The sequence below is a fragment of the Gopherus evgoodei genome, chromosome 1, assembly GCF_007399415.2.
Source record: "Gopherus evgoodei ecotype Sinaloan lineage chromosome 1, rGopEvg1_v1.p, whole genome shotgun sequence".
Taxonomy (NCBI): Eukaryota; Metazoa; Chordata; order Testudines; family Testudinidae; genus Gopherus; species Gopherus evgoodei.
In genome coordinates, this window is record NC_044322.1 from 60,355,681 (window position 1) to 60,370,545 (window position 14,865).

Consider the following 14,865-nt stretch of genomic DNA (forward strand, 5'->3'; position numbering starts at 1 on the left):
ATTGGTAGCAACTCCTCTATTTAGACTGCCTATCACTTTCCATTACAAGTGATTTGCAACCTTTCATTTGAGGAGCTCTCACACCTCCATTGTTTGTAGCAGACTCAGGAGGAAGAACCCTTTGGGCTTCTGAAATTCCTTTTCAATATCCCATGAAATTCCATTCAGATTTGCCTGAGATATTGAGTTAAAACGTGCCATTTTCCTTCTCTCAATTGTATTCCTCAGAAAAATGTTGCCAGCATGCCACAATTATTGAACATTGTCAGCAGAGGCAGGTTGGGAACAAATTGATAAATTAAACTGTAATAAAGCATAAGGACCAGATGTTACTCACCCAAGAGTTATGAAGGAACTTAAATATGAAATTGCAGAACTACTAACTCTGGTATGTAACCTACCACTTAAATCAGCCTCTGAACCAGATGATTGGTGTATAGCTAATGTAACACCAATTATTAAAAAAGGCTCCAGAGGAGATTCTGGCAATTACAGACTGGTAAGCCTAACTTCACTACCAGGCAAATTGGTTGAAACTATAATAAAGGACAGAATAATCAGACACAGAGATGAACATGATTTGTTGGGGAAGAATCAACAAGGCTTTTGTAAAAGGAAATCGTGCCTCACTAATCCATTAGAATTCTTTAATGGGAAGGAAGGTCAACAATTATGTGAACAAGGATGATCCCATGGATATAGTATACTTGGACTTTCAGAAGGCCTTTGACAAGGTCCCTCACCAAAGGCGCTTAAGCAAAGTATGGAGCCATGGGATAAGAGGAAAGGTCCTCTCATGGGTTAGTAACTGGTTAAAATAGGAAACAAAGGATGGAATAAATGGTCAGTGGAGAGAAATGTCAATAGCGAGGTCCCCCATGGATCTGAACTGGGCCCAATGCTGTTCAATATATTCATAAATGATCTGGAAAAGGGAGTGAATAGTGAGGTGGCAAAGTTTGTCGAGGATACAGAATTACTCAAGATAGTTAAGTCCAAAGCTGACTGGGAAGAATTGCAAAGGGTTCTCACAAAACTGGGTGACTGGGCAATAAAATGGCAGATGAAATTTAATTTAAATTTAAATTTAAATGCAAAGTAATTGGAAAATATAATCCCAACTATACATATAAAATGATGTGGTCTAAATTTTCTGTGACTACTTAAGAAAGAGATTTTAGAGTCATTATGGATAGTTCTCTGAAAACACCTGCTCAATCTGCAGCAGCAGTCAAAAACCTAACAGAATGCTAGGAACCATTAGAAAAGGGATAGATAATGCGACAGAAAATATCATAATGCCATTGTATGATATAAATCCATTGTATGCCCACACCTTCAATACTTGTGTGCAGTTCTGGTTGCCCCATCTCAAAAAAAGTTAATAGAATTGGAAGAAGTACAGAGAAGAGCAGCAAATGGGTAAATACTTGGGGCCAGAGTTTTCCCAGGGCTGGGAGTGGGGGCAAGAGAGATCCTCGTTAGGCTGGTCATCCCCCTGACCAGTCCCCAGACCCAGCACCTGCAACCAGCAACCCACCCCACCACTTCAGAAAAAAGTCTTCTGTTGCTGCCAGCGAACATGGTGATTCCTGTAGTCCTAGTAGCATCAGTCTCTGCTGCAGTGTGAAAGGTTCCCAGTTGAAACCATGCTGATGATTCATTATTGGGCGGGGGAATTGTTACAGTTGTATATGATAGAATTTGTTTATATTTTTTCCCTTAAAAGAAAAAAACTCATAAAAACCTAGGAAATTATATACAAAAATTCTGTATTAAAAGGAAGTTATTTAGATTGGAAATTTGGATACTGCATATTCTTTAATGTTGCTTCCGTGGGCATATACATTTCACTGTTGTCTCATTCAACGCATACGAGGACACAAGTTGGCAGAATTAAGGCTTTCCTAACTTTTGAGTGCTTGACTTTGCAACCAAAATAATGTTAATTTAACGTCATGTTTTTGGATGTAGTACAATATAGCAAACAGGTCTTGACTTCTTTTCTTCATTTTATTTCTATTGAATTATGATAAAAAGAATAATGGTAATTAGTGCTCAGTTCTTGTAAGGATAATTGGTTCATCTTGCTTATCTGGATTTAATGCTTATCATTTGATTCCCCACTTTAGCATCCGACTTGTGTGTGCCGCACACAGTTTCAAGTGACCAACTATCTTCAGAGAACCTAAGCGTAGCTGTGGGACAAAAGATCAGCTCGCCCAACAGGATTCTCTCAGATGTGCATAATTATGCTACTATTGTTGTTGGCTTCCCAGAACTTATGGTAAAACCAGTATTATTAAATTGTAAAATAATGATCATTACCTTTATTTCATAACCAGTTAATCTAAATAGCTATTAACCTAATTATTTGCAAGAGGTAGTGAATAATGAGGTAATAAAATTTGTAGAGTATGCCATGTTTCCTTGGGGTATTGGTCGATAGCAGGATGACTATGAGCCGCCAATGTGATATGGCTGTTAAAAAAGCAAATGCGATTTTAGGATGCATTAGGCGAGGTATTTCCAGCAAGGATAAGGAGGTGTTAGTACCGTTATATAAGGCGCTGGTGAGACCCCATCTGGAATATTGTGTGCAGTTCTGGTGTCCCATGTTCAAGAAGGATGAATTCAAACTGGAACAGGTCCAGAGACGGGCTACTAGGATGATCCGAGGAATGGAAAACCTGCCTTATGAAAGGAGACTCAAAGAGCTTGGCTTGTTTAGCCTGGCCAAAAGAAGGCTGCGGGGGGATATGCTTGCTCTATATAAATATATCAGGGGGGTTAACGTTAGGGAGGGAGAGGAATTATTTAAGTTTAGTACTAATGTAGGCACGAGGACGAATGGGTACAAACTGGATATTAGGAAGTTTAGACTTGAAATTAGACGAAGGTTTCTAACCATTAGGGGAGTGAAGTTTTGGAACAGCCTTCCGAGGGAAGTAGTGGGGGCAAAAGACTTTTCTGGCTTCAAGACTAAACTGGATAAGTATATGGAGGGGATGTTATGATGGGATAGTTTAATTTGGGCAATTGATCTTGGATTATCACCAGATAAGTCTGCTCAGTGGTTTGCGAGGAGATGTTGGATGGGACGGGATGGAACTGAGTTACTGCAGAGAATTCCTTCTTGGGTGCTGGTGGGTGAGTCTTGCCCACATGCTCAGGGTTTAGCTGATCGCCATGTTTGGGGTCAGGAAGGAATTTTCCTCCAGGGCGGATTGGCAGGGGCCCTGGAGGTTTTTCGCCTTCCTCTGCAGCGTGGGGCATGGATCGCTTGCTGGTGGATTCTCTGCAGTTTGAGGTCTTCAAACCAGTTTTGAGGATTTCAATAACTCAGTCCTGGGTTAGGGGTTTTTATAAAAGTGGATGGGTAGGGTTCTGTGGCCTGCCTGTGCAGGAGGTCAGACTAGATGATCATATTGGTCCCTTCTGACCTATGAGTCTATGAGTCTATGTTTGTTAGCGTAGTGAGATTTCAGAAGAACTTGACAGTGATAGGAAATTGGGTGACACAAGGCAGATGAAATTCAGTGGAGATGAGTTTCATGCACTACGCATGGAAGAACAGTCTTACTCCTCATACACAGAAAAACATTTTAAATTAAATGTAACTACTCAAGAAAATGACATAATTGCAGACGATTCAGTGTGAACATCTGCTCAGTATGCAGAAGCAATCAATATAGCAAATGAGATGCCAAGCTGTATTTAAAAAAAAAAGAAGTGTAGAGAGTACTGCAGAAAAATACTATCATGCCATTGGCTGAATTGATGGTGTGCCTGATCATGAATACTGTGTTTGGTTTTGCTCACCCTGTTTCAGAAATCTTATAGCAGAAATAGAAGAGATCCAGAAAGGGAAATGAAAATGATTAGAGGCATATGAGGGGAGAGTATATCGATTAGAGATGTTGCACAGAATGAAGATGAACAAGAGGGACACGATAGGGGTATATTTGGTATTAAGAGGGTTTTTAGGATAATTCTATTTACTATCTAATAATAAAAGGACAAGGGGACACCTGCTGGAATTAAAAGTCATCAGATTTACAATTGATAAAAGGAAATACTTTTTCACTTAACACATAACATGGACCCATTGAAGTCACTGCTATAGCACTTGGAACAAGGATTTAGATATTTCTAAGAATAATTACAATATCTGCCATAGTTACATTAGCTAGGCCTGAGCCTAGTATAAGCCAACCAATACCTCCCTTGGATTAGAAAGAAATGTTAGTCAATATTATTGAATATCTTTCCAGTATGGGGTTTTAGTACATTTTATGAAGTAACTCATACTTGCCAAGATCAGAAACAGGATACATGACTATAAGGACCATTAGTCTAATGTTTTTCTGGTCATATAGTATGTCAGGGTAAATAAGAGAAAGTAACCATTAACTGGCATTAGAAAAAAGCCAGTTAGTATTCTGAAATCCAGAACAGATTAGGAAAATAGCAGGTAAACCTCCGCCTATACTTTTACAGGGTAGCATTTCAGTTTGATTTGATTTGTATTTAAAATACTATATTATTAGACTAGGTTTTTTTTCCCCATGTGTATATTATACATTTGTTTTAACAATGTTCTTGAATGTTGAGAAATGGACATCAAATAGTTTTATACGTAATGCAGACCTAATGGCTGTTCCAAGTATCACATGGTTGGGGAAACAGTTTGTAAATAAATCCCTTTATATAGATTGGTTACAGATCAAATTGTTGAAATGTTTTCTCCTCCTAGTTGAATGGCCTCAGAGCATAAAAATCTTTTGTGGCATCATCTTAACAATGGAAGTGCTTTTATTGAAAAGTCTTTAGAGAGTCAACTCTGATGCCTACAGCAGCCTGACCTCTCCTAAAGAAGACTTGAGTGCTTTTGGCCTCTTGCTTGTCATGGGCAGGTGGCATATGTATGTGTGCAGTGCAAGCAACTCACAGCCCCCAGAGACAGACTACAGGCTCTTGAGGCCAGAGTGGCTGAACCTGAGGAGCACAGGGAGACAGAGAGATACATAGAAGACCCTATTAGGGACACAGTAGAGTGGTCCCACTTTCTGTCCAACAGCCCCTGTGATGTTTAGGAGAGTGAAGGTCTCAGGGCAGGAGAGCATCAAGCTGGAGCAGAGGGACACCATCTCATAGTTGGGACCCACCTTCCAGATGATGTCATGATATCTTCTTGTACTGAGAATATCCCTCTGGGGATAGGGACCCCAGTTATTAGGAAGAAACAGATAATAATGGTGGGTGATTGGATTATTAGAAACATAGATAGTTAGGTTTGTGGTGACCTAGAGAACTGCATGGTGAATTGCCTACCAGATGTGAAGGTAGCAGATCTGACGGGACATCAAGATAGCCTTATAGGTAGTGCTGGGAGGAGCCAGTGGTTGTGGTCTATGTAGGTAGGTACCAGTGACATAGGAAAAGGCAGTAGAGAGGTCCTGGAGGCCAAACTTAGGCTTCTAGGTAGGAGATTAAAGTCCAGGACCTCCACAGTAGTATTCTCTGAAATGCTTCCAGTTCCCTGTGCATGGCCAGGAAGAACTGCAAAATCTAAATATGTGGATGAGATGATGGTGTAGAGAGGAGGAATTTAGGTTTATTAGAAACTGGGGTTACCTTCTGGGGAAAGAGTAGCCTACACAGAAGGGACGGGCTCCACCAAACCAAAATGGAAGCAGACTGCTGGCATGTACAGTTAAAAAGGTTGCAGAGGAGATTTTAAACTAAGGATTTGGGGAATGCTGACAGGTGCAGAGGAGCACATGGTTTGGACAGAGCTATCTCTTAGGGATGAAATTATTAAAGGGGGAACTCTATATCCCAGTATAGAGGATAGGACAGATGTTGATAAAGTACAAGTAGGATTTAGTGAGGAACAGCCAAGTGTAAAAGAGATACAATTAAACATGACACATGAAGGCAAGCAGCTAAATATTGACAAAATGTGTAAGTGCTTATATACAAATGCTAGGAGTCTAAGATAGATGAGCTAGAATGCCTGACATTAAATGAGGATATTGCTATAACAGCCACAGAGAAACTTGGTAGAATGAAGAAAATCAATGGGATACGGTAATACCAGGGAACAAAATATATAGGCTTGACAGAGTAGATTGCACTGGTGGGAGAGTGGCACTATATGTTTAAAAAAAAAAAAAGGCAGTCAGATAAGGTGTAAATCTTCAATGACTCAAACATTGCCATAGAATCTCTCTGGATAGAAATTCTATTCTTGAGTAATAAGAGTATAGCAATAGTCATATATTACGGATCTCATGACCAGCGTGGTGACAATGATTCTGAAATGATAGGGGATGTTAGAGATGCTACAAAACCAGAAAACACAATAATAATGGGGGGTTTCAACTACCCTTATATTGACTGGGTAAATGTCACCGACAGGGTGTAATGCAGAGATAACATTTCTAGACATCATTAATGACTGCTTCTTGGAGCAGCTAGTCCTGGAACCTACAAGCAGAAAGGAAGTTCTTGATTTAGTCATTAGTGGAACACAAGATTGGGCCCAAGAGCAACTTTCCATAGCTGAACTGCTTGGCAATAGTGACATAATATAATTAAATTTAACCTCCTTATGGGGGGGTGGGGAGGAAGGAGAAAAAAAGGAAAACCCACCACTTTAGATTTAATAAGGGGAACTACACAAGAATATGGATGCTAGTTATATGGAAATTAAAAAGAGCAGTCACAAGGGTAAAATGCTTGCAAGCCACATGTAGACTACTTAAAAACACCATAATGAAGGCTCAGACTAAATGTCTACCCCAAATATATTTTTTTTAAAGTAGGAGGACCAAGTGCAGAGTTATGGAAGCCGTTAGAGGCAATAAGGCATCCTTTAAAATTTGGAAGTCAAATCCTGTCACTGAAATCAGCCTCTGTACCAGATGCCTGCAAGGTAGCTAACATAATGCTGATTTTTTTTTAAAAGGGCTCCAGAGAAGATCCTGGCAATTACAAGCTGATGGGGCTAACTCCAGCATCAGGAGAATTGATAGAAACTATCGTAAAGAACATACATAGATAAACAAAGTTTGTTGGGGAAGAGTCAACATGGTTTTTCTAAAGAGAAGTCAGGCCTTACGAATCTATTAGAATTCTTTGAAGGAGTCAACAAGTGTGTGATACTGGTGATCCAATTTATATAGTGTACTTGGATTTTCAGGAAGCCATTGACAAGGTCCCTCACCAAAGGATCTTAAGGAAACTAAATAGTGATGGGATAAGAGGGAAGGTTCTCTCATGGATCAGTAACTGATTGAAAGAAAGTAACAAAGGGTAGGAATAAATGGTCAGTTTTCACAATGGAGAGAGGTGAACAAGTGGGGTCCCCCAAAGATCTGTACTGGGGCCTATGCTGCTTAATATATTCGTTAATGATTTGGTAAAGGGGGCTAACAATGAAGTGGCAAAGTGTGCAGATGCTACAAAATTATTCAACATAGTTGAGTCCAAAACAGACTGAGGAGTTACAAAGGGACCTCATAAAACTGGGTGAGTGGGGAAGAAGATGGCAGGTGAAATTCAAAGTTAAGTGCAAAGGAATGCACAATGGAAAACATAATCCCAACTACACATATACAATGATGGGTTCTAAATTAGCTGTTGCCATCCAAGAAAGAGATCTTGAAATCACCTTGGATAGTTCTCTGAAAGCTTCAGCGCAAAACCTAGCAGCAGTCAGAAAGGCTAACGGTATGTTAGGAACCATTAGAAAAGGTATAGGAAATACCATAATGCCACTATATAAATCTATGGTATGCCCACACCTTTAATACTTTGTCCAGTTCTGGTCACCCCATCTCAAAAAGGATATGGTGGAACTGGAAGAGGTTTAGAGAAGGGCAAAAAAAAGATGATTAAGGGTATGGAACGGTTTCCATACGAGGGGACACTAGAAGGATTAGGGCTGCTCATCTTAGAAAAGAGACAATTAAGGGGGAATATGATAGAGGTTTATAAAATCATGAATGGTGTGGCAAAGGTGAATAGAAAAAAGTGTTATTTACCCCTTCACAAAATATAAAAACCAGTGATCACCTGATTAAATTAATAGGCAGCAGGTTTAATACAAACAAGGGGAAGTACTTTTTTGCACAATGCACAAATAACCCATGGAACTCATTGCCTTGGGATATTATGGTGGCCAAAAGTATAAATGTGTTCATAAAACAACCTGATAAGTTCATGGAGGGTAAGTCCATCTATGGCTATTAGCCAAGATGGCAGGGACACAACCACATGCTTGGAATGACCCTAAACCTCTGACTGCCAGAAGCTGGGAGTGGAAGACGGGTGGATTACTCCATAATTGCCCTGTTCCGTACACTCTTCCTAAAGGTCTGGTACAGAGACAGGATACTGGGCAAGATGAGCCTTAGTCTGACCCAATATGGCAGTTGTTATGTTAGTAGAAGCTCACACATCTTGTCAGTAGAAGCTCCCTCAAAGACAGACACAGCCAGCTCTTCTACCTCTTGTGGCATGAACTGAGAATTGTTCAAAATGGTTAAGTTTGACTTGAAATGGGAGCTTATCCAGACCATTTGTTTAAAGGGTGCTTTATACAAGTCTTTGCTCACTGAAGTCCTCAAGTTACCTTATCTCTCTCTCAGTCTCCCAGTGAGGTGTACAGCTGGAAGAGAGGCTCCTCACTGGGCAGCCGACATGCTTCTCCTTCTGATCCATTTTACTATGGGAGGCGCAGTAAAACCGGAGCTGCAAAACAAATTAATTGTGTGACTTTATTAGCTACTAATCAAATAGTCAGAATTTTAGCACCTGGAGATGTCCCTTTGAAAGAACTTTATCCAAAAGGTAAGAGACTACCTTATTCCAATTGTATCAACTGTAGATGAAGGCTTTCTTTTAATTGTAGAGTACTCATGCCGTGTGTTTATAACGTGCTTTAAAGAATCAGAAAGCAAACATGTAAAATCGTAACTGGATTTGGAGAGAAAGAGGGGAGTTGCACACATTTTACCAATTCTAGAATGAATTTAATGCACATTAAAGATCCAGAATTGCAAGATTAGGGAATTAAGTCATCTGTCTGCCCACAGAACAGGTATCCTAGTGGAGTTAATCCTAATGGAATTAATCTTAATTGTGTCTTGGTTAACATGACTCTGTGGCCATCTGTGCATATACACGCTCTAAGGTAGAAGGGATGTTTGTGAGGTTCAGGCACAGGTAAATCTGCTACAGATTACTTGTGTAGCCTTTGGCAAATCACTTCATTTCTCTGTGCCAGTACATCATCGGGCCATTGTAAAGCTTAATCCACAAATGCTTGTAAAGTGCCTTGGCATCCATGGATGGAAGGTGGCATAATAGAACAAAAGATTTTTATTATACTGAGCACGTGCAATTCCTGAGTCTAACTGCTCTTCTTCCACTGATTTGCATGTTGCCTTGGGAAGTCATTTAACATATCTGCCTCAGTTTTCTCATCTGCCAAATGGGATATTATTGTATTTCCTTATCTGCTTCCCAGGAAAATCACATTTGACTATTTATTATATTTTGTGGATGAATGATGGCACTGTTTATATATAATTCCCCTAATAAAAACAGATTGCTTTAATGTAATGTACTTCTTTTTAAATTGATTAGTGTTTTATTTTAAGTTATTATTTAAATGTATTTTATTTTTAAACCACTCAAATGATTAAAATGCTTTTATTGTGGCTGACTCACTCATTCTGATGTGTGAAATCTACTTTGATTTCAGGGATAAAATACATGCCTCTTACCTTCTTGAACTTGTATGAGTAGCAGAAGGTTGCTTATTCACACCATTTATTCTGTGAAACTGAGTTGTCATGTGAAACAGAAGAAAGTTGCATATAAAACAATTAAAAATCACTGTAAGCTTGGCTTTATGCATGAGCAAATGCTGTAGAATGCTGATGAGCAACTGTTGCAATTTGTTATAATAAAAAACAAAAAATGTTTGCTCTAAGTATCAAGCCAAATTGGAATAATTTGAATTTGGTGTGTAGCCCTACTTTTCCCATCCTCCCCGGTAACTGGTGAGTTTTGGCACACAGCCTTCCATTTCTGTTAAGAATTTAAAATACTTCAGCCAGATTCTAACACGGTGCAATACATTTTGTCAAGATGGTTCCAGCAGTGGCAAACAAAGAAGTTGTTTTCTATTTTATTGGAACTGGTAACTTGGATAGTAGCTATATATATTTTAAAAAGAAAAATAGCAATTAACTCTCCAAAGAATACCAAATAGATCTGTTCCCTCAATATATAAATATAGGTAAGGGATCATGTCATATTTCAGTAATATACTTAAGTCTGAAAGCAAGAATGTGTAATTAGGGCTACTTGAGGGCAAACATGCACTTGTGCATTCATCATTTATTGGGTATAAATTTAAAATAACTGCTTACTTCTGCCACATCACATGAAGGCAGGCAACTAAATATTGACAAATTTTATAAATGCTTGTATACAAATACAAGTCTAAATACAAATATGGGTGCAGGTGAGGGCCTGGTATTAAATTAGGATAGTGATATAATAGGCATCACAGAAAGTTTTTGGAATGATGATGATCAATGGGTTGTGGAAATACCAGGGTACAAAATATATAGCAATGACAAAGTAGGTCAGAGTGGTGGGGACATGGCACTATATATGAAAGAAAGCATAGAGTCAAATATAGTGAAAATCTTATTTACATAGACTCTCTGTGGATAGAAGTATCAGAGGGGTAGCCATGTTCGTCTGGATCTGTAAAAAGCGAAAGAGAGTCCTGTAGCACCTTATAGACTAACAGAAGTATTGGAGCATAAGCTTTTGTGGGTGAATACTTAAGCTTATGCTCCAATACTTCTGCGTCTGACGAAGTGGGTATTCACCCACAAAAGCTTATGCACCAATACTTCTGTTAGTCTGTAAGGTGCCACAGGACTCTTTGTCGCTTTCTATAGATAGAAATCCCATGTTTCAATAATAAGAGTATAGCAGTAGGAATATGCTACTGACCACTTTACCAGGATGGTGACGTGATTGTGGAATGCCCAGGGAGATTAGAGAGGATACAAAAACCCAATAATAAGAGGAGATTTCAATTATTCCCATATTGCCTGGGAACATGTTACTTCAGGATGGAATGCAGAGACAAAATTTCTGCTTCTTGGAGCCGCTAGTCCTTGAACCCACAAGCAGACAGGCAGTTCTTGATATAGTCCTAAGTGTAGGCAAGATCTGATCTATAAGGTAACTATAGCTGAACCGCTCGATAATAGCAACCATAATGTGATTAAATGTAACATCCCGGGGGCATGGGGAATGAGAATACCAAAGAAACACACCACAGTAGCATTTCACTTCAGACAGGAGAACTGCAGAAAAATGAGGATGCTAGGAACAGTCACAAGAGTGAAATGCCTGCAAGCTGCATGGAAACTTTTTTAAAACACTCTAACAGAAGCTCAAGCTATATATATATATACTTCAAATAAAACAAAAACAGGACCAAAAACTACCAGCGTGTCTAAACAGAGTGGTTAGAAACAAAAAGACATCTTTTAAAAATTGAAAGTCAAATGTACTGAGGAAAATGGAAGGAAACAGAACTTTGGAAAGTCAAGTGTACAAGTATAATTAGGCTGGCCAAAAACGAATTTGAAGAGCAACTAACAAAAGACACGAAATCTAACAAGCAAAAAACTAAGTACATCAGAAACAGGAAGCCTGCCAAACAATGCATAGGGCAACTGAACGATTTGAGACGCTAAAGGGGCATTGGTCTTTAATGCAGAGGATGTGAGGGACATTACCACACCAGACCCATCTTTTTAGTTGACATATCTGAAGAATTGTCCCAGATTGAGGTGTCAGTAGTGGAAGATTTAGAACAAGCTAAACATGAATAAGTTATAAGGACCAGATGGTATTCTCCCAAAAGTTCTGAAGGAACTCAAATATGAAATTACAGAACTACTAATTGTGGTATATAACTTATTGCATACCAGGTGATTGGTAGATAGCTAATGTGACGCCGGATTTTTAAAAACCTCTAGAGGCGATTCTGGTAATTATGAGCTAGCAAGCCTAACTTCAGAGCCGGGCAGATTGGCTGAAACTGTAGTAAAGAATAGAATTATCAGATACAGAGATGAACACAATATTGCTGGGAAGGAGTCAGCCTGGCTTTTGTAAAGGGAAATCATATCTCACCAATCATTTAGAATTCCTTGCTGGGGTCAATAAATAGGTGGACAAGGGTTATCCAGGATATAGTATACTTGGATTTTCAGAAAGCCTTTGATAAGGTCCCCCACCAAAGGCTCTTAAGCAAAGTAAGGAGTCATGGATTAAAAGGGAAGGTCCTCTTCTGGATCAGTAGCTGGTTAAAAGAAGGAAACAAAGGGTAGGAATAAATGGTCAGTTTTCACAGTGAGGAGAGGTGAACAGCAGGGTTCCCCAAGGATCTGTACTGGGACCAGTATTGTTCAACATATTCATAAATGATCTGAATAGGAGGAGAAACTTAAAAGAACTAGGGCTGTTCAGCCTAGAAAAGAGACAACTAAGGGGGCGATATGATAGAGGCCTATAAAATCATCAGTGGTGTGGACAAAATGAATAGAGATGTGTTATTTACCCTTTCACGCAATAGAAAAACCCGGGGTCACCCAATTAAATTAATAGGCAGCAGGTTTAATTAAAAAAATTAGCTTACAGTTAATATGTCCTTGCAATTTTCAAGATTTTTAAAAGCACTGTGTTTTGAAATGCAGCCCAGATATACTGTCAGTGGGATGAACAATATGCATTATCTTCAATGACAGGTAAAAGAAATGAGGTAGGAGTTGCAATAATGCCTGATGGGCATTTTTGTGACCAGGACTTTGTTTTGACATCCACTGCACTATACAACGTTGCTCTTTTATTATTCTAGCCTCCTAATTGCTGACTATTAGTTCAGTAATAAAATTCAATAATTACAATGTATAGACCAGGGGTCGGCAACCTCTGGCACACGGCTTGCCAGGGTAAGCACCCTGGCAAGCCGCGTGCCAGAAGTTGCCGACCCCTGGTATAGACCTACATTTAATTTGAAAGTTTATTATTTTCTGATATGTCTTATATAATGTATGTTTAAATTTAATCTGATAAATACAGTGTCATATTTTATTAATAATGCAGCTAAAGTAATTTTCTTTAACAAATGTATGTATCTGCAGATATCACTCCTCCGCAAACAGCTGGGTATCTGGAAGTAACAGACCTTAACTCAAAGAAACTTAAATACATCCCTATTCCCAGGTATCTGATTTCCATCAGTAAAATAGCCTCATCTTGTAGGAATAACAAATACAATTCACTAAGCTCTCTTAGTTAGAATAGATATTGGCTTTTCTTACTCTTTTATGTGACACATGGGTGGGTTTTTGGTGCACTGTTTCCTTATTACCTGTTGGATTACTTAATGCTGTGAAAGTAATTTTTACTCCAATATGCAGAACTCTTCAGCAGCTGTATATGGTGTACCCCTCTACTGAAAAGTTGTATTTATCCATTAGCTGGAAAAAATTGGTGTTAGCAATTGATATCAGAGGTACCTTCCTCTTCTCCTTTTTCTTCCCTCCCAGTTTCCTCTCTTCTGTCTCACCCTTTCTCTCCTCATCTTCCCTGCTTCTTTCCTTCTCCCTTTTCATCTCTCCCTTCTATTCTTCATTTTTCTTGCTCTAGGGTCTTGTATAGAGAGGAAAGACAGTTCAGTGGTAGGAGGACCTGGGCTCCAAGTTCCTGTTCCACCAGACTTCCTGTGTGATCTTGGGCAAATCACTTAAGTCAGTTTCTGCCTCAGTTCCTGTAAAATGCAGTTTCTTGCCTCACAGGGGTGTTGTATGATAAATACCTTTAAAATTGTGAGTCTATATGAGTACCTTAGATAGATTGTGTGGCCTCCACACTGCAGTACCTGACAGCCTACTTCAACAAGTGCAAAGTATAATTTTAAAAGCATACTTTGTTTATGAATTGTCATTTTTCACAATGATAAAGGTTTCTTTAAATAAGTCTCCCAACTTTTCATTGATACTGTGCATGTGTGTGTAACCAAAAGGTATGAAATACTGTATTGTACTGATTTTAAAAAAACCTGTCTCATTTCATATGATCTTTAAGGGCATGTATTGAATGAGGCCAGATTCTACATATGGAATTGTTATTTCATGAATTTTGAATGCTTCATTTTGCATCACTGACATTCTTTAGTTTAGTTTTTTTTTAATGGAATCTGCTATTTAAATGAGCAATCTACATTTCTGTTTATAGTACAGTGTAGTTTTATCTAAAAGTGATTGTTCATCCAGGTTTCTCATGGTTTGCGTAACTAAGTGTGCTGAATATATTCAGCCAAAAAGCAATTCAGCAGCTAGATCTTTTGTCCTCTATCAACTGGTAGAGAGAACATATGGCAGGGAACTGCAGTGTCTGCAGGGCCTCATCACATAGGTTAAAAGGTATGAATTCATAGTAATACAGATGAATGTCCTCTTTAGGGCTTTCCTCCAAATCTGGGTGGGTTGTTTGTATTCAGAACCTTTTTGGTTCCAGAGGCGCTGCTTATTATGGAGCAATGATAGTTGCTTCATAAGTGAGATTGAAGCTAGTTTTCCATTATAAGCCCTATTTTCGAACTCTCAAAACGTCCCCCAAAAGGTAACATCGTGCCTGAAATTACATATACCACATGTTATGTCAACATTAATTCTACCTGTTAAAGTTTTCAAAAATATGTACAAAGGTCCAAATAGATTATAAAATTCCATTTCCTTTTTAAGGGTTCAT

The 14,865-nt window shown here is 38.8% G+C and overlaps 1 protein-coding gene across 1 annotated transcript in view; it reads left to right on the top strand.

Annotated features, from left to right (window-relative positions):
* Positions 1-14,865, top strand: part of VWA8 (von Willebrand factor A domain containing 8) — a 285,192-nt gene that overhangs the window by 211,106 nt on the left and 59,221 nt on the right. Inside the window, 3 exon segments of the mRNA XM_030565861.1 lie at positions 2,133-2,287; positions 8,658-8,859; positions 13,254-13,335. Of these exon segments, the coding sequence (XP_030421721.1) occupies positions 2,133-2,287; positions 8,658-8,859; positions 13,254-13,335 (439 nt within the window).